Source organism: Bufo bufo, chromosome 7, assembly GCF_905171765.1.
Source record: "Bufo bufo chromosome 7, aBufBuf1.1, whole genome shotgun sequence".
NCBI classification, from domain to species: Eukaryota; Metazoa; Chordata; class Amphibia; order Anura; family Bufonidae; genus Bufo; species Bufo bufo.
The window spans coordinates 179604026-179628640 of NC_053395.1; the positions used below are offsets into that span (position 1 = coordinate 179604026).

The 24615-nt window shown below is 46.2% G+C and overlaps 1 protein-coding gene across 1 annotated transcript in view; it reads right to left on the reverse strand.

Annotated features, from left to right (window-relative positions):
- LOC121008645 (RNA-binding protein 45-like) overlaps positions 1 to 22917 on the reverse strand; it is a 34914-nt gene extending 11997 nt beyond the window's left edge. Inside the window, 7 exon segments of the mRNA XM_040441317.1 lie at positions 1911 to 2040; positions 6398 to 6561; positions 6637 to 6649; positions 11037 to 11147; positions 12891 to 13017; positions 14020 to 14142; positions 22569 to 22917. Of these exon segments, the coding sequence (XP_040297251.1) occupies positions 1911 to 2040; positions 6398 to 6561; positions 6637 to 6649; positions 11037 to 11147; positions 12891 to 13017; positions 14020 to 14142; positions 22569 to 22847 (947 nt within the window). The 5' untranslated portion in view covers positions 22848 to 22917.
- Positions 22918 to 24615: the final 1698 nt, after the last annotated feature.

The following is a 24615-nucleotide window of genomic DNA, read 5'->3' on the forward strand; positions in this document are numbered from 1 at the left end:
TGAGACCAACACAGACGCCTTCAGCTGCCAAGTGCACATGTAACGGTCGGCCAGTTTTATGCGGTCAAATCTGCCGACAGAGGTCCTTCAATTTTGCATTTAGGGAGAAAACGATGAATTGAGAAAAAAAAAAAAACTCAGTGCATGCATGTTAGCAGATTTTAAAAGTGACAATGTGCGCCAATATTTTTAAAGTATAACTGTCGTATTTTTTATTTTTTTGGGAGTATTGGATTGTGGTGATTAATATCTCCTTGGTGGCCCTATTTCAACTTTTCCCTGTGTACTCAATTACCCCTTAATTCCACAGTTTTGTTCCCTGTACTGCCTACTTTTACCTGTGCTTAAAATCAGGTTGCTAGGCATGGTCTGTCTATGTGTTGAAGGAGACGCAGAAGCAGGCTGCCTGCAAGGTCAGATTACAGACAGCCAGGGACTGTAAGTAAATGATTAAAGCCAGGTCCTCCCCAGCAGCTGATAACAGTGCCTGGGCTGTATGCACTTCTCCCTGTCCCTGCGCTTGGCAGACGCTCCCTCACTCAGCAGAGCTGGAGAAGGCAGAGTTGGATCAGCGCAGACCAGGGAAGGGAGATCTGCCGTCTGCTCAGTGTATAAATGAAAGCAACATGTGGTAAGAGGACCCCTTTGTGCTGCAGGAGATTAACCCTTTAGGGGGGGGGGGAGGGCTCTGGTTACTGACACTTTTGGGGGGCTATTGTTACTGGCTAGTGAGGGCAGGCGGGATTAGCCTCAGGGTGAGGGCAGTGGCGGCCATCTTAACTGAATAGTGAGATTGCAGTTTTATGCAGATTGGTTGCTAAGGGCTGAATCTTATTAAATATGGGGTAAGTCCGTCTAATAGTAACTGATTCTGGAATATCATGTTATTAGTAACTACATATATGAAAATTGAAATTAGGGTCTAAATGTGACAGTTATCCTTTAAAGGGTTTCTATCACTTCGTATGACATAATTAGCTGTCAGACACTAGCGATCTGCTAGTGTCTGCTCTGGCCAACCATCCTACTATAATCACTTGTGGGGCAGCGGTTTTGCTAAAAAACTAACTTTTATAAATATGCTAATGAGCCTCTAGGTGCTATGTGGGCGTCATTAGCACCTAGAGGCTCCGTCTACCTTCATACACAGCCGCCGCCCAGCGCGTTCCTCCAGCCCGCCCATGTCCTCCTCCGTGTGACGCAGCGGACGAGTTCTCGCGCATGCGCCCGTGCGCGGCTGTATTCGGCGCATTTGAGATCTCAGCTCGGAGCGGTCAGACATTCAATGCGCATGCGCCGAATACAGCCGCGCATGCGCATTGAATGTCTGACCGCTCCGAGCTGAGATCTCAAATGCGCCGAATACAGCCGCGCACGGCGCATGCGCGAGAACTCGTCCGCTGCGTCACACGGAGGAGGACATGGGCGGGCTGGAGGAACGCGCTGGGCGGCGGCTGTGTATGAAGGTAGACGGAGCCTCTAGGTGCTAATGACGCCCACATAGCACCTAGAGGCTCATTAGCATATTTATAAAAGTTAGTTTTTTAGCAAAACCGCTGCCCCACAAGTGATTATAGTAGGATGGTTGGCCAGAGCAGACACTAGCAGATCGCTAGTGTCTGACAGCTAATTATGTCATACGAAGTGATAGAAACCCTTTAAGCAAAGTAAGCCGACCAATAGGTGTGTAAAGTTTGACAAAAAAAAAGTGTCAGACACATCCAGAAAGCATGAACCAAAATGTACTACATAGGGTGAGCCACTGGGATAAATGTGGCGGATCTTTGGAATAAATAATAGACAGGATTAGTATGTTTGCCTCAGTGGGTGTAATATGGACCTTGCAATTGGTCACTGTCCCAACATGGCATAAAAAAAAAAAAAAAGTGCCAGTTCATTAATATACTCACTCTGTGCCATCGTCTCCATCATTAGGTAAGAGACGGCCAAGCCGATTTCCCGGAGGATATTCAAACCCATGGTGCTTGTATTTGCCATAAATTGAAGAGGAGATATTCGGATACTGCACCACAGCATGAGCTAAAAGAAAAAGACCAATGAATCAACAGAAAAAGTGCACTTCTAGTGCGGCTAGGATACTAGCATATCCCTTCAATGCAGTAACACTTATTTAAAAAGGGGTTGTCCAGAGTTATTTTTTTTGTTCTATGTTCCTAACTAGGCAAATGTAACAGCTTTCAATTAACTCACGTTCTCTCCAGTGGCTGGTTCTCAAATTTGACTGAGGGTCACATGACCTGCGATGTCAGCTTCTCTCCCTGCTCTGATAAAGTTCGTTTACAAGCCTGTAAACAAGAGGTCACTGTGCTGGCCACGCCCCCCTTCACTGCGGGCTGTCTGCTCTCTCCTAGGATTCTTAACCCCTTCAGCTGCACAGACTGGGTAGCTGCAGGAAGTGACAATTCTGGGCACAGGAGCTGACAGACTAGAGAGAGCATTGCACAAGAAGGTGGGGGGGGAAGATCCTTTGTGTATTAGCAGTGTCATTATACAGCTGGGACTTGTAGTCCTACACATACAACATGCTGCCAATTCTCCCAGCAGGCAGACATGTCACTCAGGGCAGCTCTTGTAGCCACTCCCTTAGCAGAGCAGGGGGAAGGGCAGAGATAGTTTTTATTGCATGTAACCAAAAGGCCAGAAAAGGAACCAGGGAAATATATAATTTTTTTTTTGCATAAAACTTGATTAGGCCTCTTTCACACTTGCGTTGTCCGGATCCGGCGTGTACTCCACTTGCCGGAATTACACACCGGATCCGGAAAAACGCAAGTGTACTGAAAGCATTTGAAGACGGAACCGTCTTCCAAATGCGTTCAGTGTTACTATGGCACCCAGGACGCTATTAAAGTCCTGGTTGCCATAGTAGGAGCGGGGAGCGGGGGAGCAGTATACTTACAGTCCGTGCGGCTCCCGGGGTGCTCCAGAATGACGTCAGAGCGCCCCATGCGCATGGATGACGTGATCCATGTGATCACATGATCCATGTGCTTGGGGCGCCCTGACGTCACTCTGGAGCGCCCGGGGAGCCGCACGGACGGTAAGTATACTGCTCCCCCGCTCCCCGCTACACTTTACCATGGCAACCAGGACTTTAGCGTCCCGGCAGCCATGGTAACCACTCTGAAAAAGCTAAATGTCGGCTCCGGCAATGCGCCGAAACGACGTTTAGCTTAAGGCCGGATCCGGATCAATGCCTTCAATGGGCATTAATTCCGGATCCGGCCTTGGCGGCAAGTGTTCCGGATTTTTGGCCGGAGCAAAAAGCGCAGCATGCTGCGGTATTTTTCTCCGGCCAAAAAACGTTCCGTTCCGGAACTGAAAACATCCTGATGCATCCTGAACGGATTTCTCTCCATTCAGAATGCATTAGGATAATCCTGATCAGGATTCTTCCGGCATAGAGCCCCGACGACGGAACTCTATGCCGGAAGACAAAGAACGCAAGTGTGGAAAGAGCCCTTAGCTTAGTTATATATTGCTTGCCCATCAGATTTTCAGTGCTATAGTTATATATTTTTTCTAACTCGGACAACCCCTTTAAGCAATTATTTTAGTGCACACTTTCATTGACATACCTCAGGACGTTTGTATTTCCGCACACTGAAAGCTTTGATTGAACTGCTCCGAGGCTGTGACACCCCACACTGCCACATGTGATGCTTACATGTGGTATATTGAGATGGATTATCAATGGCATGAGGACATTATCAGCCGGAAACAACTCTGCTGCAGTGTACTTACCCCGTGGCAATGGCACATATCTGCATGTGGTCCCTAGTGATCAGCTAGCGTTCATTCCCTGGTGGTTAGTGGCACAGAATGCATCTGGTCCCTGGTGGTAAATGGAACATTAAGCATCTGGTGCTGGAGATTAGTGGTACAGTCAGCGTCTGGTACCTGATGGTTAGTGCACAATCAATTACTGGTCGCTGGTGGTAAACTGAACAGTCAGCATCCAGTCCTCGGTGGTCAGCAGTACTGTCAATGCCCGCTACACCCAGAGTAGTAAAAATCAATATCTAGTTCGAGGTGGTCATTTGCTCAAAAAAGTCCTTGTACTGGGTGAGGAGCGATAGTCGTTAAATGTTCCCTGTTGGTGAGTGGTACAGAGAGCGTACCAGCGCCTTCTGGATTGTAGAACATTCATCATCCATCCCATGCTGTTCACACATGCAGTATATGGTGCCAGCATCCTATCTCTGATGGTCAGTGGTATAGTCATTGCAGGGTATCAGGTGGCCACTGGAATACATCTGGTCCTGGTAGTCAGCAGTATAGTCTGTAGCAGTTATCATCCAGAACCTGGTTCTTCACTTGTACCGTCCTTCACAATAAGTGAAGTAGTCAGTATCCGGTTCCCGGTCACGGCACAGTCATAGTCTGATCTTGCTTGGTCAATGGTATACAGGGAGTGCAGAATTATTAGGCAAGTTGTATTTTTGAGGATTAATTTTATTATTGAACAACAACCATGTTCTCAATGAACCCAAAAAACTCATTAATATCAAAGCTGAATATTTTTGGAAGTAGTTTTTAGTTTGTTTTTAGTTTTAGCTATTTTAGGGGGATATCCGTGTGTGCAGGTGACTATTACTGTGCATAATTATTAGGCAACTTAACAAAAAACAAATATATACCCATTTCAATTATTTATTTTTACCAGTGAAACCAATATAACATCTCAACATTCACAAATATACATTTCTGACATTCAAAAACAAAACAAAAACAAATCAGTGACCAATATAGCCACCTTTCTTTGCAAGGACACTCAAAAGCCTGCCATCCATGGATTCTGTCAGTGTTTTGATCTGTTCACCATCAACATTGCGTGCAGCAGCAACCACAGCCTCCCAGACACTGTTCAGAGAGGTGTACTGTTTTCCCTCCTTGTAAATCTCACATTTGATGATGGACCACAGGTTCTCAATGGGGTCAGATCAGGTAAAACAAGGAGGCCATGTCATTAGATTTTCTTCTTTTATACCCTTTCTTGCCAGCCACGCTGTGGAGTACTTGGACGCGTGTGATGGAGCATTGTCCTGCATGAAAATCATGTTTTTCTTGAAGGATGCAGACTTCTTCCTGTACCACTGCTTGAAGAAGGTGTCTTCCAGAAACTGGCAGTAGTTGAGCTTGACTCCATCCTCAACCCGAAAAGGCCCCACAAGCTCATCTTTGATGATACCAGCCCAAACCAGTACTCCACCTCCACCTTGCTGGCGTCTGAGTCGGACTGGAGCTCTCTGCCCTTTACCAATCCAGCCACGGGCCCATCCATCTGGCCCATCAAGACTCACTCTCATTTCATCAGTCCATAAAAACCTTAGAAAAATCAGTCTTGAGATATTTCTTGGCCCAGTCTTGACGTTTCAGCTTGTGTGTCTTGTTCAGTGGTGGTCGTCTTTCAGCCTTTCTTACCTTGGCCATGTCTCTGAGTATTGCACACCTTGTGCTTTTGGGCACTCCAGTGATGTTGCAGCTCTGAAATATGGCCAAACTGGTGGCAAGTGGCATCTTGGCAGCTGCACGCTTGACTTTTCTCAGTTCATAGGCAGTTATTTTGCGCCTTGGTTTTTCCACACGCTTCTTGCGACCCTGTTGACTATTTTGAATGAAACGCTTGATTGTTCGATGATCACGCTTCAGAAGCTTTGCAATTTTAAGAGTGCTGCATCCCTCTGCAAGAATATCTCACTATTTTTGACTTTTCTGAGCCTGTCAAGTCCTTTCTTTTGACCCATTTTGCCAAAGGAAAGGAAGTTGCCTAATAATTATGCACACCTAATATAGGGTGTTGATGTCATTAGACCACACCCCTTCTCATTACAGAGATGCACATCACCTAATATGCTTAATTGGTAGTAGGCTTTCGAGCCTATACAGCCTTGAGTAAGACAACATGCGTAAAGAGGATGATGTGGTCAAAATACTCATTTGCCTAATAATTCTGCACTCCCTGTAGTCAGCGTCTGACACTGAATGGTCAGTTGTACAGTCGGCATACGACTCCCGGAAGTCAATGGCACAGTCTACTTCTCTTTATCTGATGGTCCAGTTTCCGGTGGCAATCCCTTGTGCTCCAGTGGAGTATGTTTTAGGATCCCAATCCAATGAAAGGGGGTGGTTTGGATAATTCAAAATCTTGCAGTCTACTGAGAAATGTACCCTTCCAAAAAAATGATCCTACCCACTATCAGTTTCAGAGAGACGTCCAGTGGAGGGCCACTTGGCCCTGTCACTTGTTGTGTCAGCGGCACATAAACCCTGTGACCTAAAGTGCTACTACTACAGCCACATGAAAGTTGTATAGTTTCAACAGGTAGCATTTAAATGTAACATAAAGCCCAAAAAAAAAAAAAAAAGGCCTTACCAAATGTTGTATACATATCCCGCTGGACCTCACAAAACTCGAGTCCTGGAATAAGATCGAATAAACTGTACAGCTGATCCTGCACCAAGGGCACCCGCGACACAACGTTCAGTCGTTTGGACACACCTTCCTGGTTTCTTGCATCTGAAACCTTGTCATAGGCGGTAGGGATCGACCGATATAGATTTTTTAGGGCCGATACCGATAATTTGTGAACTTTCAGGCCGATAGCCGATAATTTATACCGATATTCTGGGAATTTTCATTTTTAAAAAAAAATTTAATTCCTACACAAATCTGCTGAAAATTAATGTTTATTGTTAACGTGTATTTTATTTTTTTTGTAAATCTTTCTTTTTCATTTATACTTAATATTTTGGTGTTTTGCTTTTTTACTTTTACCAACTTTTAGCCCCCTTAGGGACTAGAACCCTTGTCCTATTCACCCTGATAGATCTCAGGGTGAATAGGAGCTCACACTGTCCCTGCTGCTCTGTGCTTTGTGCACACAGCAGCATGGAGCTGACTATGGCAGCCAGGGCTTCAATAGCGTCCTGGCTGCCATGGTAACCGATCGGAGCACCAGGATTACACAGCTGGGGCTCCGATCGGAGGAGCAGGGGAGAGGGGATCCTGTGGCCACTGCCACCAATGATTAATACTGGGGCGGGCTTGGGTGGGGGGGCACGCACTGCGCCACCAATGTTTTTAATACTGGGATGGGGGTGGGGGGTGCACTGCGCCACCAATGAAGATAACTCTCATTAATTCATATACAGGAGGCAGGAGCTGGCTGCAGAATCACATAGCCGGCTCCCGACCTCTGAGCGGTAGCTGCGATCCGCGGCACCTGAGGGGTTAACTACCGCAGATCGCAGCTATTGCTCATAGAGGTCGGGAGCCAGCTATGTGATTCTGCAGCCAGCTCCCGCCTCCTGTATATGAATGAATGAGAGATTTCTCTTCATTGGTGGCGCAGTGGCCACAGCCCCGCCCCTCCTCTTGTCCTCCTTCCTCTCACTGCGGCAGCGGCACAGGGGGGAGGGAGACACTGCTGCCTTCTCCCCTGTGCTGCTGAGGGAACATGGAGAGCGCGGTCAGCAGCGCGATCTGTGTTCCCAATATGTTATCGGAATATCGGCAAAATAGATACAGATACCGATAACGTTCAAAATCCGGAATATCGGCCGATAATATCGGTAAAACCGATAATCGGTCGATCCCTAATAGACGGAGTAGTCATATTGTTCTTGAAAAGGAGAAGAAAAAAAAGAAGTCAGTATTTTTTTTTTATGCATCATGAAGATTTCACGCATTTGCTCATTTGACTAAAAACTAGCTGCAGCATCAAAGCACAAGCCGCGTGGAGATAACGGATGTCTGGCTGTAGTAAGTACTCCCTCATACACAGAAATGTATGATCGGGGCTCAACTGTATGCATTTAGCTGAATTCAAATTAAGAAAGATTTTAAAAAAATGGGTATTGTAACGTTTAGTCAGTGTGGAGGGCACTCATTACCTAGGATTGGATGGTTGTTTGTCAGTGTAAATAGTAGATTGATTTTATTTCATACTATTTACACTGACAACCAACCATCCAATCCTAGGTAATGAGTGCCCTCCACACTGACTAAACGTTACAATACCCATTTCATTTTGCGGCATTGCGCATGGAGTGAGCACCACCATTGTTTTCCAGGCAGGTGTAGCCACTTTCTCCTACACATCCAAAGATTTAAAAATGCAAAAGTCAATGGTGATAGCTGTTAAAGGGGCTGTCACTTCAGCAGATGGCATTTATTATGTAGAGAGTTAATAAAAGGTACTTCCTAATGTATTATTATCCATATTGCTTCCTTTACTGGCTGGTTTAATGTTTCCATCACATTATACACTGCTTGTTTCCATGGTTACGACCACCCTGTAATCCATCAGCATGGCCGTGCTTACACACTATTTAAAAAAAAAAAAAAAAAAACACACCAGCCTATATGAGCTCTCACGTTCCCAGTCACCGGTGAAGCCAGCAACTTTTTCCTATAGTATGCAAGCTCGAGCACCGCTGATGGATTGCAGGGCGGTCGTAACCATGGAAACAAACAGTGTATACCATATTTTTCACCCCATAAGAAGCACTTTTCCCCCCTTTAAATGGGGGGGGGGGGGAATGCTAGTGCGTCTTATGGGGTGAATACAGGGCAAAGACATTAAAATTGTGCGGCGTATTGATTATTCTCAGTACATCGCAGGCTGCGCGGCATAGGAACAGCAGCCTGCGATGTACCAGACATACCTGAAGAGAGAAGGAGAGCCTGGCCCCTGCAGCTCATGCTCGCTGATGCGGACCGGCCGCGGCGTGCGCTGGGGGATAGGGTGTATGGTAGCTGGTGTCCGGTGAGAGACCGGCCGGCCCTGTCTGGGGCTGGTTGATAGGGGACCGGCCAGCAGTGGGAACGTTGGTGGGAACGCATGAGCAGGCAGATTAGGGGCTGAGCTGCCTGCTCCTGTGTACGGAGGTATGGGGGCTGATGAGAGGCTGCTGGGGGGCTGATCTGAGGTCTGAATGGGGGTCTCATTTATATTGGGGCTCTTATCTGAGGTCTGATTGGGGGTCATACACTTTGGGGACTGAGCTGAGATTTTATTGGGGTCTTATTAACATTGGGGGGGGGGGGGTCTGATTGGGGCTGTCAGCTGAGGTCTGATTGCTGGTATGACCTTAGGTATAAATGAAAAATATTTTTTTCTTAATGTCCTCCTCTAAAACCTAGGTGCGTCTTATAGGGCGAAAAATACGGTAATTTGACGGAAAAAAATGTATCCAGCCAACAAAGAAAGCAATATGGACACAATACATTAGTAAGTGCCTTGTATTAACTTTCTCAATATGATTAATGCCACTTGAAGTGACACAACCCCTACTATTTAACCCCTTAAGGACTCAGCCCTATTTCACCTTAAAGGGCTTCTGTCACCCCAGTAAACTTTTTTTTTTTTTGGCTTCTTATAATCCCTATACTGTAATATATAAATACATAATGTTATTAGTCATTTTGGTTCAGTAGATAATGAATAAAACGTACTTTTATAATATGCAAATTAGCTGTCTACCAGCAAGTAGGACGGCTACTTGCTGGAAGCAGCCGCATCCTCCTATCATAAACACGCCCCCTCCGCATGTTGATTGACAGGACCAGCGAACACGATAGTCCTCTGGCTGGCCCTGTCTGCATTCAAAATCTGGTGCCTGCGCCGTACCTGTCTTCAGTTGGCGCAGGCGCACTGAGAGGAGGACGCTCGCTCGGCCGCTCCTTCCTCAAAGCGCCTGCGCCGGGTGTAGATGTGACGTTAAACAGCCAAACCAAACTCCATATTTATGGCCCTGATTCTTGTAGTTTACAGAAACACCCCATATGTGGTCGTAAACAGCTGTACGGGCACACGGCAGCTGTACGGGCACACGGCAGAAGGAAAGGAATGCCATACGGTTTTTGGAAGGCAGGTTTTGCTGGACTGTTATTTTGACACCATGTCCCATTTGAAGCCCCCCCTGATGCACCCCTAGAGTATAAACTCCAAAAAAGCGGCCCCATTTTAGAAACTACAGGATAGGGTGGCAGAATGTTGGTACTAGTTTAGGGTACATATGATTTTTGGTTGCTCTATATTACACTTTTTGTGAGGCAAGATAACAAGAAATAGCTGGTTTTATTTTTTGTTATTTACAACATTCATCTGACAGGTTAGATCATGTGATATTTTTATAGACCAGGTTGTCACGGATGCGGCGATACCTAATATGTATACTTGTTTTTGATTTATGCAAGTTTTATACCATAACAGCTTTTTTCAAACAAAAAAAAATTATGTTTTGGGGTCACCATATATATTTTATATCTTTTTTTCCCCCTATGTTTTACCTTTTTTTTTTTTTTTACTTTATTTGTGGAAAATGACGTTTTTGTTTATTTTTACTTGAAACGCAATTTTTTTTTGTGGAAAATTTTATTTTTTTTTCACTTTTTTTTTGTCCCACTTTGGGACTTGAACTTTGGGGGGTATATTCCTTTACAATGCATTCCAATACTTATGTATTTGCTGTATGAGTAATACTGTGTGTATTACTCATACAGCTTCCGGGGCCTGTGAGATCCAGGGGACTGGATCTCACAGGCACTTCACCGGAAGGCAGCGCGATGCCTTCCTTAGACATCGCGCTGCCTTCCATGCCATCGGGTCCCCCCCACAGCCGCATGGGGACCCGATGGCACCGCCGCCGCAACCGCAGGTGTTGTGATTTCAGCGGGCATCCTGTTCTGATTAATCCCCCGCGGCAATCGCGGTTTTAAACCCATGATGTACCGGTACGTCATGCGTCCCTAAGGGGTTGGGGGCTATGGAGACCTTTGGGGACATGTTTTACTGGAATTCATATATTTTTGGCTAAAAATCATTTCTGTTTTTATTAAAATATTCTAACCTTTCCATATGCTATATACTAGCCTTCCACTTTCACTCTGGCTCGATCACACAGTTGCATGCAGAATGATCGTGCCAGCCCATGAATATCAGATCTTGTACTGAACACTTGTGACCGCATGTGAGAGCAGCAATAACCATTATACTAACCAGTCTGACTGTAGGGGTACATGGGAACCGCAGGCTCTTTCTGCCGAGAGGAGCCATGGTAATCCTGAGATTCTGATGTTGATCCTTTGTTTCTGGGTTCGGCCAGGATTGCTTTGTAGCCTAAAAAGCAAATGAATATTTTAGTGTAAATGTGTATTGTGCAACCATATGTGGCCAAGTCCTCATTTCACACGACCACATGTATTTCGTGGTCTCCAAACGGATGATATCTGTGTTGCATCGTCCTGCACTGATGAATGGCAGGAAAAGTCTAAGGCCCCTTTCACACGGGCGAGAATTCCGTGCGGGTGCAATACACGAGGTGAACGCATTGCACCTGCACTGAATCTGGACAATCATTCACTTCAATGGGGCTGTGCAGATGAGCGGTGATTTTCACGCATCACTTGAAAATTGCAGCATGTTCTATCTTCATTCAGCAGGACCTGCACTGACGTCACGTGGTGAGCGCGATTACGTCAAAGGTTCTTCTGCAGATCCTGAAAGAAGAAGCAAGAAGACGATGCCGGCTGCGCGAACAAGTGGATGAGGAGAGTTAATTTTTTAGCCCCTCAATCCACATTTTAGTAAGCATTCTGTATTCAGAATGCTATTATTTTCCCTTATAACGATGTTATAAGGGAAAATAATAAAATCCATAGAACACCTAACCCAAACCAGAACTTCAGTGAAGAAGTCCGGGTCTGGGTACCACATTCAGTTTTTTCTCACGCGCGTGCAAAACGCATTGCACTCGCGCGGAAAAAAACTAACATCGGAACGCAATCGCAGTCAAAACTGACTGCAATTGCGTGCCTACTCGCGTGGTTTTCCCGCAATGGACACGCGACGCATCCGGAGTAAATCTGGAACGCCCGTGTGAAAGAGGCCTAAGGCTCCGTTCACACGTCCGCAAAATGTGTCCGCATCCTTTCCGCAATTTTGCGGAAAGGGTGCGGACCCATTCATTCTCTACGGGATCCGCACTTCCGCATCCGTGCTTCCGTTTCCGCAAAAAAAATAGAACATGTCCTATTCTTGTCCGCAATTGCGGACAAGAACAGGCATATTCTATTATGTCGGCAATGTGCGGTCCGCAAAATGCGGAACGCACATTGCCGCTTTCCGTGTTTTGCGGATCCGTGACTCCGTGTATCCGCAAAACACATTGCGGACGTGTGAATGGAGCCTAAGGCATATTGGTGCACCATAGACTTTTTTTTTACAGGGTGCGGGTGCCCACAGAGAGGACTCTGAATGCCACCTCTGGCACCCGTGCCATAGTTTTGCCACCACTGAGCTAAAGGATAGAACATGTGCTATTCTTGACTGCAATACGTGGACCCCAGACTCATTGAAGTAAAGGAGTACTTTTTTTGCAGATCAGCGATTTACAGACTGCAAAATGCATACGGTCGAGTGCATGACACCTTAGCCTAACTTAACACCAGGGCGGTGTGAAATGGTCCCACTAACCGAATAGACTGGCACCTGACCCGATCACCTCTCAGGTGATCAGGAATCCAGATCTGATTGTGTTATCTGCTGCCTCTCTTAAACAGCACATGGAGAGAAGACCGGGACCTCCGTTCTTGTTACTGGGTTGGTTTCAATGTTTGAACCCCCACCAATTTAAGTTACCCCCATCTAGATAACCTTGTATCACATCTGAAAGTCTGCATGTAGGTTTTATTCGCACATGACAAGTGGCTGTTCTCTAGCACTCAAATGTATTTGTGCCATTCCGCCTCCTATTGACCTTTCTGCTCATGTCTGATGCCGTCATATGAATCATTAACAATCAATAATTCAGCATCTTAATTATCTGCAGAAACCAGAATACAACCACAAACCCGCACTTACTTCTATCACAATTTTCAATTGCCAAGGCAGCATGAGAAGGCTTCTGGAAGCGTACGTAGGCCAAGCCTTTACTTTCCCCCGTGGACTTATTCTTAATAATTGTACAGTGTTCTACATTTCCATATTCCTGGTGAGAGAAGGAAGAACAGCCGAGTCAGACACCACGTAACAAAACACTACTGTCCAAGCGAATGTGTGGCTAAAAAAATATCATACGTGCTCATGCACACGGCTGTGCTCCTCCCGGGATACGCGCGTCATTTGTTGGCCGCATATCTGACCCAAACTCTCAGCATTGTAGTAACATATGATGCAGCGAGTTCCTATCTGACAGTACAATAGACCCATGGTCAGATAGGAACTCGCTGCATCATATGTTACTATTTCGGCAATAGGAGGGTTTTGTTTCCTGCACATCGAGGATGGCGATGTTCGTGGACCTCCTCGCCGCTCCAGCTAGCCATTGTTGTCTGGTGGTTCTAGTGCAGGGGTGGGCAACCTGTGACTACAACTCCTAGCTCACATACTTGTTCTGCTGTTCTCAAAACTCTCATAGAAATAAATGGAGCATGCTGGGATTTGTAGTGTCACAACATCTGGAGTGAAGCAGGTAGCCCACCCCTGTTCTAGTGCGTTTAGTCCAGTTTCACACCAGGGGTGTATGATGCAGTGAGTTTGGGCCTGCATATATACCTTAATAGGGTCATAAATTCATCTTCTAGAAGTCAGATCCTGCTTGTTGGCTGCCTGAAGAGCACAAAGGTGCGACTATTTCTCGCTGCAGATTTGGCTGGCTTATAGCACTATGGCATCTTGATTTTTGCACATATAGTACAAACAGAGCTTGGTGCCTCCGTTATAGCAATCTCCCACCTTGCTGAGCATTGAGGGCCTCCAAATCTTCTCGCCCGGCACAGACTGCTTTATAAATTGTGCCAGCAATGGGAACATAATTCAGGTGCAATTTATGGTAACCTGTCATCACAGTCCATCAGAAATCTGTTAACAGAATGCAGGCTACACTAAATGATGCCTGTACCCTGCGGACGGCTCCTTACACATCACATACAGGAATCCCCTTTACATTCTGGTCAAGCGTTTGTCAGATACAGCATCAATATTCTTGTACCTTAAACTTGCTCTTTATGTCTTCTTCCGTGTAAGATTTTGGGATCATGACAAAAATCCTTGTTAATAATCCATCCTCCACTTCTCTGTGACTTGTGGATCCTCGGGACTTAGCGATAAATACCTAAAATATATATATATATATATTTTTTTTTTTAACTGTGCAGAACTTCTTATATAAGGGTGCATTCAGACAACCGTATGTTTTGCGGACCGCACTTGGCCGGCCCTAAAATATACTGCTCAAAAAAATAAAAGGAACACAAAAATAACACATCCTAGATCAGAATTAATTTAATATTCTTCTGAAATACTTTGTTCTTTACATAGTTGAATGTGCTGACAACAAAATCACACAAAAATTAATAAATGGAAATCAAATTTTTCAACCCATGGAGGTCTGGATTTGGGGTCACACTCAAAATTAAAGTGGAAAAACACACTACAGGCTGATCCAACTTTGATGTAATGTCCTTAAAACAAGTCAAAATTAGGCTCAGTAGTGTGTGTGGCCTCCACGTGCCTGTATGACCTCCCTACAACGCCTGTGCATGCTCCTGATGAGGTGGCGGACGGTCTCCTGAGGGATCTCCTCCCAGACCTGGACTAAAGCATCTGCCAACTCCTGGACAGTCTGTGGTGCAACGTGACATTGGTGGATAGAGCGAGACATGATGTCCCAGATGTGCTCAATTGGATTCAGGTCTGGGGAACGGGCGGGCCAGTCCATAGCATCAATGCCTTCGTCTTGCAGGAACTGCTGACACACTCCAGCCACATGAGGTCTAGCATTGTCTTGCATTAGGAGGAACCCAGGGCCAACCGCACCAGCATATGGTCTCACAAGGGGTCTGAGGATCTCATCTTGGTACCTAATGGCAGTCAGGCTACCTCTGGCGAGCAAAGAAATGCCACCCACACCATTACTGACCCAATGCCAAACCGGTCATGCTGGAGGATGTTGCAGGCAGCAGAACGTTCTCCACGGCGTCTCCAGACTCTGTCACGTCTGTCACATGTGCTCAGTGTGAACCTGCTTTCATCTGTGAAGAGCACAGGGCGCCAGTGGCGAATTTGCCAATCTTGGTGTTCTCTCCGTCCTGCACGGTGTTGGGCTGTAAGCACAACCCCCACCTGTGGACGTCGGGCCCTCATATCACCCTCATGGAGTCTGTTTCTGACCGTTTGAGCAGACACATGCACATTTGTGGCCTGCTGGAGGTCATTTTGCAGGGCTATGGCAGTGCTCCTCCTGTTCCTCCTTGCACAAAGGCGGGGGTAGTTCTCCTGCTGGGTTGTTGCCCTCCTACGGCCTCCTCCACGTCTCCTGATGTACTGGCCTGTCTCCTGGTAGCGCCTCCATGCTCTGGACACTAAGCTGACAGACAGAGCAAACCTTCTTGCCACAGCTCGCATTGATGTGCCATCCTGGATAAGCTGCACTACCTGAGCCACTTGTGTGGGTTGTAGACTCCGTCTCATGCTACCACTAGAGTGAAAGCACCGCCAGCATTCAAAAGTGACCAAAACATCAGCCAGGAAGCATAGGAACGGAGAAGTGGCCTGTGGTCACCACCTGCAGAACCACTCCTTTATTGGGGGTGTCTTGCTAATTGCCTATAATTTCCACCTGTTGTCTATCCCATTTGCACAACAGCATGTGAAATTGATTGTCACTCAGTGCTGCTTCCTAAGTGGACAGTTTGATTTCACAGAAGTGTGATTGACTTGGAGTTACATTGTGTTGTTTAAGTGTTCCCTTTATTATTTTGAGCAGTGTAGAACTACCTATTCTTTCATGTCCACGATTGGATAGGTCATCAGTATCTGATGGGTGGGGGTCTGACACCCGGGACTCCCACCAATCAGCCACTTGAGAAGGCACAAGTGCTCCTGTGAGCGCCGCGGCCTTCTCTCAGCTCGCCAAGCACAGCGCCGTACATTGTATTGTGGCTGTGCCTGGTATCACAGCTCAGCCCCATTCACTTCTATAGGGCTGAGCTGCTCTAGGCCATGTGATCGATGAACGTGTCGTCACTGGCCTAGGAAAAGCAGAGAGAAGGCCGCGGCACTACTGGCAACACTGGTGCCTTCAAAAACAACTGATCGGTGGGGATCCCGGGTGTTGGATCCCAACTGATCAGATACTGATGACCTACCCAGGATAAGTCATCAGTTAGAAAGTCTTAGTAAAGCCCTTTAAGCCATAATCTTAACAGTTTGATTAGAAGTGAGCTATAATGAGTGTTTATGAGCCGTCAGGAGATCAGGCTTCACATGAGCCATCAGAGAACAGTATAAACATCTTGCTCATAAAGAATCTCAACGAGGTACAGAGAAAGGGGCTAAATATTTTAATAAAGACATTAATAAAGGGGTTGTCAACTCCTTGCCAAGTGATGGCCTATCCACAGTTAGACCATCACTATCTGATCAGTGGAGTACGGCACCCTGCCGATCGACTGCAGTAACTCTTGTGTCGGAAGCACGTAGCTCCGTCCTCTGTGCTGCGGATGGAGCCGATTACCGCAGTGCTGCTCCCAGTCACTTCAATGAGAGCAGTGCTGCAGTAACCAACTCTGCTCACTTAACGACAGACAAGCGCTACAGGGTGTCGGACCCCCACTGATCAGATAGTGATGGCCTAACCAGAGGATAGGCCATCACTTTTAATGGAGTGGACAACCCCATGTGACACATGTAGCCAATCACTAGCCTCAGTTGCGTACAGCGCAGGCTCACTGATGCGAGCGATTTACTGCAACAGACAAGTAGGCACATGGGCGCATCATTACTGCAAAACAGTAAGCAAAGAAGGGTAGTGCTGGAATGGCGGGGGCTTTAGCAGGTAAGCGTATGTGTTCTTCATTTTATGCCTGTCTGACCGCGGCCCCACTGACCCAAACTGATCCAATCAGTCCCTATCAGATCACGTCTAATGTTTATGGTGTGAGTAGAGTACAATAGACCCACAATCAGATGTGAACGGATTATCATAAATTCAGGGGCGGAACGGGAACTTAGTGGCCCTGGAAAAAATTAAAGTGGCCCCATGTTGTAGGCGGGTCCAAACTGACAGAAGGCATGGCTAGCAGAAGTAGGCGGAGCCAGAAATACCACAGTGAAGCACAAAATACTGCCCCTGCAGAACCAAATACACAGTGCAGCATAAAATACTGCCATAACACCACAATGAGGACAGCAATACAGTTGAGTTCAGGAGGGCACCTACTTAAAGGGAACCTGTTATCAACTTTATGCTGACCTCAGCAGCATAAAATAGTGACAGAAATGCTGATGTCAGCGGTGTGTCACTCATGAGCTGAAAGTAAGTGGTTGTCGAGAACCAGCATCACAATCATTGCAGACTGGGCCTGGAAAAGAGTCAGATCTACCTGAGAAGAGTCATGGTTATTGATAATCTCCTGCTCTCTCCCATCTGCTGATGATTGGCAGTTCTCTACTAGAGAAAAAGGGAGAAAACTAGGTAGAAGACTGTCAGTCATCAGCAGGGAGAGCAGGACTTTATGAATAACCAGGACTCTTCTCAGGTGGCCGTGACTCTTTTCCAGGCCCAGTCTGCAATGATTGTGATGTTGGTTCTCGGCAACCACTTATTTTTCACTTATAAATGACAGATTGCTGAAATCAACTCACCTGTCTCTACTTTATTCTGCCGTTAGTACGGGCAGCATAAAGGTGATGACAGGTTCCCTTTAATTAACCTTAAAGGGGTTGTCCAAGCTTTTTACTATTGATGTCCTATTCTCAGGATAGGTCATCAGTAACAGATCGGTGGGGGTCCGACACCCAGCACTGTGGCAGATCAGCTGTTTGAGGAGACGGCACGCGCAGTCTCCCTTCTCTTTTCATGAACAACTGATCGGAGGGGATTGGACCCCCTCCCTGATATTGATGACGTATCGTGAGAATAGGTCATCAATAGAAAAAGCCCGGACAACCGCCTTTAATTAAATGGTTTGTCTCATTTCAGCAAGTGGCATTTATCATGTAGAGAAAGTTAATACAAGGCATTTACTAATGTATTGTGATTGTCCATATTGTCTCCTTTGCTAGCTTCATTATTTTTCCCCCATCACATTATACACTGCTCGTTTCCATGGTTACAGACCACCCTACAATCCATCAGTGGTGGTCATGCTTGCACACTATAGGAAAAAGTGTCAGCCTCTCTGGTGGCTGGGACCGTGGGAGCCCACATAAGCTACAGCTTTGTCCTATATTGTGCAAGCACGGCCACCACTGATGGATTGCAGGGTGGTCTGTAACCATGGAAACAAGCAGTGTATAATGTGATGGAAAAATGCACCAAGCCAGCAAATGAAGCAATATGGACAATCACAATACATTAGTAAGTATCTTGTATTAAAGGGGTTCTGCACTTTGTTTAACCGCCTCAGCCCCCATAGCTTAAACCCCCTTAATGACCAGACCACTTTTTACACTTCTGCACTACACTACTTTCACCGTTTATTGCTCGGTCATGCAACTTACCACCCAAATGAATTTTACCTCCTTTTCTTCTCACTAATAGAGCTTTCATTTGGTGGTATTTCATTGCTGCTGACATTTTTACTTTTTTTTGTTATTAATCGAAATTGACTGAAATTTTCGCAAAAAAAAATGACATTTTTCACTTTCAGTTAAAATTTTTTTTAAAAACGACATCTATATATAAATTTTTCTCTAAATTTATTGTTCTACATGTCTTTGATTAAAAAAAATGGTTTGGGTAACACTTATAGCGCTTACAAACTATGGTACAAAAAATAGAATTTCTGCTTTTTGAAGCAGCTCTGACTTTCTGAGCACCTGTCATGTTTCCTGAGGTTCCACAATGCCCAGACAGTACAAACACCCCACAAATGACCCCATTTCAGAAAGTAGACACCCTAAGGTATTCGCTGATGGGCATAGTGAGTTCATAGAACTTTTTATTTTTTGTCACAAGTTAGCGGAAAATGATGATTTTTTTCCTTACAAAGTCTCATATTCCACTAACTTGTGACAAAAAATAAAAACTTCCATGAACTCACTATGCCCATCACGAAATACCTTGGGATGTCTTCTTTCCAAAATGGGGTCACTTGTGGGGTAGTTATACTGCCCTGGCAATTTAGGGGCCCTAATGCGTGAGAAGTAGTTTGAAATCAAAATGTGTAAAAAATGCCCTGTGAAATCCTAAAGGTGCTCTTTAGAATGTGGGCCCCTTTGCCCACCTAGGCTGCAAAAAAGTGTCACACATGTGGTATCACCGTACTCAGGAGAAGTTGGGCAATGTGTTTTGGGGTGTCATTTTACATATACCCATGCTGGGTGAGATAAATATCTAGGTCAAATGCCAACTTTGTATAAAAAAAAAAAATGGGAAAAGTTGTCTTTGGCCGAGATATTTCTCTCACCCAGCATGGGTATATGTAAAAATACACCCCAAAACACATTGCTTAATTTCTCCTGAGTACGGCGATACCACATGTGTGACACTTTTTTGCAGCTTAGGTGGGCAAAGGGGCCCAAATTCCAAAGAGCACTTTAAGGATTTCACAGGGCATTTTTTACACATTTTGATTTCAAACTACTTCTCATGCATTAGGGCCCCTAAAATGCCAGGGCAGTATAACTACCCCACAAGTTACCCCATTTTGGAAAGAAGACACCCCAAGGTATTTTGTGATGGGCATAGTGAGTTCATTGAAGTTTTTATTTTTTGTCACAAGTTAGTGGAATATGAGACTTTGTAAGAAAAAAAAAATCATCATTTTCCGCTAACTTGCGACAAAAAATAAAAAATGTTAGGAACTCGCCATGGCCCCTCACGGAATACCTTGGGGTGTCTTCTTTCCAAAATGGGGTCACTTGTGGGGTAGTTATACTGCCCTGGCATTTTAGGGGCCCTAATGCATGAGAAGTAGTTTGAAATCAAAATGTGTAAAAAATGCCCTGTGAAATCCTAAAGGTGCTCTTTGGAATGTGGGCCCCTTTGCCCACCTAGGCTGCAAAAAAAGTGTCACACATGTGGTATTACCGTACTCAGGAGAAGTTGGGGAATGTGTTTTGGGATGTCTTTTTACATATACCCATGCTGGGTGAGAGAAATCTCTCTCTAAAAGACAACTTTTCCCATTTTTTTTTTTATACAAAGTTGGCATTTGACCGAGATATTTATCTCACCCAGCATGGGTATATGTAAAAAGACACCCCAAAACACATTGCCCAACTTCTCCTGAGTACGGCGATACCAGATGTGTGACACTTTTTTGCAGCCTAGATGCGCAAAGGGGCTCAAATTCCGTTTAGGAGGGCATTTTTAGACATTTGGATCCCAGACTTCTTCTCACGCTTTAGGGCCCCTAAAATGCCAGGGCAGTATAAATACCCCACATGTGACCCCATTTTGGAAAGAACGCACCCCAAGGTATTCAATGAGGGGCATGGCGAGTTCATAGAAGATTTTTTATTTTTGGCACAAGTTAGCGGAAATTGATTTTTTTTTTTGTTTTTTCTCACAGTCTCCCTTTCCGCTAACTTGGGACAAAAAGTTCAATCTTTCATGGACTCAATATGCCCCTTAGCGAATACCTTGGGGTGTCTTCTTTCCGAAATGGGGTCACATGTGGGGTATTTATACTGCCCTGGCATTTTAGGGGCCCTAAAGCGTGAGAAGTCTGGAATATAAATGTCTAAAAAAATTTACGCATTTGGATTCCGTGAGGGGTATGGTGAGTTCACGTGAGATTTTATTTTTTGTCACAAGTTAGTGGAATATGAGACTTTGTAAGAAAAAACAAAAAAATCAATTTCCACTAACTTGTGCCAAAAAAATGTCTGAATGGAGCCTTACAGGGGGGTGATCAATGACAGGGGGGTGATCAGGGAGTCTATATGGGGTGATTACCACCCTGTCATTGATCACCCCCCTGTAAGGCTCCATTCAGACGTTTGTATGTGTTTTGCGGATCCGATCCATGAATCCGCAAAACTCATACGGACATCTGAATGGAGCCTTACAGGGGGGTGATCAATGATAGGAGGGTGATCAGGGAGTCTATATGGGGTGATCAGGGGTTAATAAGCGACAGGAGGGGGGGGGTGTAGTGTAGTGCTTGGTGCTACTTATTACTGAGCTACCTGTGTCCTCTGGTGGTCGATCCAAGCAAAAGGGACCACCAGAGGACCAGGTAGCAGGTATATTTGACGCTGTTATCAAAACAGCGTCTAATATACCCGTTAGGGGTTGAAAAATAAAAATCGCGTTCACAGGAAATCTCGCGTCTCGCGAGATGACGCGTATATGCGTCCAGGAGGAATGAATCGACCGCCGCCAGGACGCATCCCTGCGTTAGGCGGTCGGGAAGCAGTTAAACTGATTATCTATCCTCTGGGATAGACACCCGGGACCCCCGCCGATCAGCTGTTTGAGAAGGCAGCGGCCTTCTCACTGTTTACCGCTGGCCAAGTGACATCACGACTTGTATCAACTGGCCAAGGGAACGTAGCTTAGCCCCGCCCAGTGATACAAGTCGTGACGTCACTCGGCCAGCAGTAAACAGTGAGAAGGCCGCGGTGCTGCTGGAGCACTGCTGCCTTCTCAAACAGCTGATCGGCGGGGGTCCCAGGTGTCGGACCCCCGCCGATCAGAAGCTGATGATTTATCCAGAGTATAGATCATCAGTTTAAACAGAGTGCAGAACCCCTCCAATTTTCTCTCCACGATAAATGCCACTTGCTGAGGTGAGATAACCTAATGCTATTTACCTGCGTGGTGGCAGTGAGGAGGGCTCAGCCGGCCCCTCTGGATATCGGGCCACCTGGAAATTTCCCTGTAAGGCCTCCTGCACACGACCGTATGGTTTTGCGGTTTGTAAAAAACGGATCCACAAAAAATACGGATGACATCAGTGTGCATTCCGTATTTTGCGGAATGGAACAACTGGCCCCTAATAGAACAGTACTTTCCTTGTCCATAATGCGGACAATAATAGGACATGTTCTATGTTTGAACGGAACTATAAAAACGGAAGGCATACGGAGCACCTTCCGTTTTTTTTTGGGCGGATCCATTGAAATGAATGGGTCCATATATGGAACGCAAAAAAACAGCGGGAAAGGAGGCCTGAGGTCTATGGCCAGTCAGTTCCTATCAGATTGCAGGGCTAATGCTTATGATGAGGACAGTACAATAATGAACAGTTATGGACAGGAGAGCCACGGTCGGTGCAGCTGACACACGGACTGCGTTTCCTGGTCTGAACGCGGTCATGTGACTCAGTCCTTAGGAAACACCCGCGTTTTCTCACAACTCCCATAAAATGCACTGTAGAGATAAGTGTCTGCCTTCATTAAAGCAACTAAACCAATCAGAAAACTGGTTACATTTTGAAAACCTGTGCAAATAATTAAGCTGGAATCTGATTGGTTGGTGAAAGCAACTGCACGACAGCCTAAGGAGTTGTGGGCCAATCACACTGCAGCATAGAAAAGAAAGCAGCGATCTGATTGGCCGACACGATTCCCCACAACGTCTCGCACCTTGATAGGCTTGGTGTTGTCGCTGAGGCAGCGGCCGTGCATCTCCTCCATAGCCCGGCACGCCTGAGAAGATTTCGCGTACTTCACGAAGGCGATGCCTTGCGACTCCTTTGTGTGCCGGTCCTTCACCACCCAGATGTCCTGGATGTCTCCGAACCCCGAGAATTTCTCCCGGATCATATCCTCCGTCAGCGACTTGCTGACCACCAGGAACACTCGGCTGTTAGGGGGATCGTCCAGATTCCCGGCCGATGGGCGAAATCCACTGCTGTCCTCCATCTTTACCGTTACTGCGAGGTGCGAGCAGTCGACCGCAAACAGTGCACTCACTGCACTGACCAGCCGTTCGCTCGCTGTACGCAAAGCAGTAATCCCCGCCTCTTCCGGTGACGTCATCCTAGAGCCGTCTTTGCTGGAACAGCGACCCCTAGTCATTGGCAGGGGCACTGCAGGCTGCAGCATTCCTTGTACTATATGCTGAGTGTCCTCCATTGTGCTGCTGTGCATTGTCGTAAAGCTGCCAGCGGACATAAGAGGGAGATTTATCAAAACTGGTGTAAAGTAGAACTGTCTTAGTTGACCAATCAGATTCCACCTTTCATTTATCACAGCTCCTTTATAAAATGAAAGGTGGAATCTGATTGGTTGCTATGGACGACTAAGCCGGTTCTACTTTACACCAGTTTGGATAAATCTCCCCCACAGAATAGAGGGCACAGACTCCGACAGATTGGTGGGAAGAGTGCAGCACCATTCATTCCTTCTAAACGACATATACCACGTCAGATCATGACAATCCCCATGAAGGTGGAGCTCACATCACGTTTTGTGCCTCAGTTTGATGTATACGTTAGAAAAAAAAGGACACAAAAACGCAGCGCACCACGTTCTTGTATCCTGCAGAGTCCGGGGAAAAAAAGTATATGTTTTTTTTTTTTTTACAATGGTAACAAAAAGAATACATTTTTTTTAAATGTAACTCTATGGTGAACGGATGCCACTGTATGGCCTCTATCTAAGGAATCCGTTTAACGTATACGTTTTTTGTATACCTTAAAAGGAAAATGTGATGTGAACCCAATAGGGTCCATCAGGTGGATCCAGCACTCTGTTATTTCTGTTTTTCTGCTGCTATACAGAACAGAAAAACAGAAAACCTGACGGATGTGTGAACAGAGCCTAACAGAGCGCGACATTTTGTTACAGTTTACATGATTGCTCAGTCCCTGCAGCCTCCGGCTCTCCACTGGCTCAGGCCCGCCCAGCTCCCGCCCACCACTGACAGCGGCGGAGAGTGTGAGAGAGGAGACGCTGATTCTGTGGCCCCAAACCCCGCCCCCAGGCCGACTTCATTGCTGTCTGCGGCCCCAGACCCGGGACCCCCCGCCTCCGGCTCCACTGACAGGCCCGCCCAGCAGGCAGGGCGGCTGCTGGAGGAGCGGGCGGCAGTTTAGTGTCGTGGGTGTCGGCACGAGCAGGAGTCAGGAGGCAGAGCGGCACCAGGCAGGAAAAGGAAAAAGGTAATTTTTCATTTATTTTATTTTTAAATTAAAAAAGATTGAATTGGCCATTCAGGGGAACAGGAACAGGGAAGGAAGAGGCCAGGCCAGGCTGCGTTGCCCATGTGTGGACTGGCTGTCACGACCGTCACTGGCAATTTTACTTGCATCCCTGTTCTCTAAAGGGGCGGTTTTAGGGGGTGGTCCTAGGGGTGGGTAGGGGCGTGGCCAGGGGAGGGGGGGTGAGTTCCACCACCTTTTGGCCTCATGCACACGACCGTTGTGTGCATCCGTGGCCGTTTTCCGTTTTTTTTCGCGGACCCATTGACTTTCAATGGGTCCGTGGAAAAGTCGGAAAATGCACCGTTTTGCAGCCGCATCCGTGATCCGTGTTTCCTGTCCGTCAAAAAAATAGGACCTGTCCTATTTTTTGGACGGACAACGGTTCACGGACCCATTCAAGTCAATGGGTCCGTGAAAGAACACGGATGCACACAAGATTGGCATCCGCGTCCTTGATCCGTGGCCGTAGGTTACTTTCATACAGA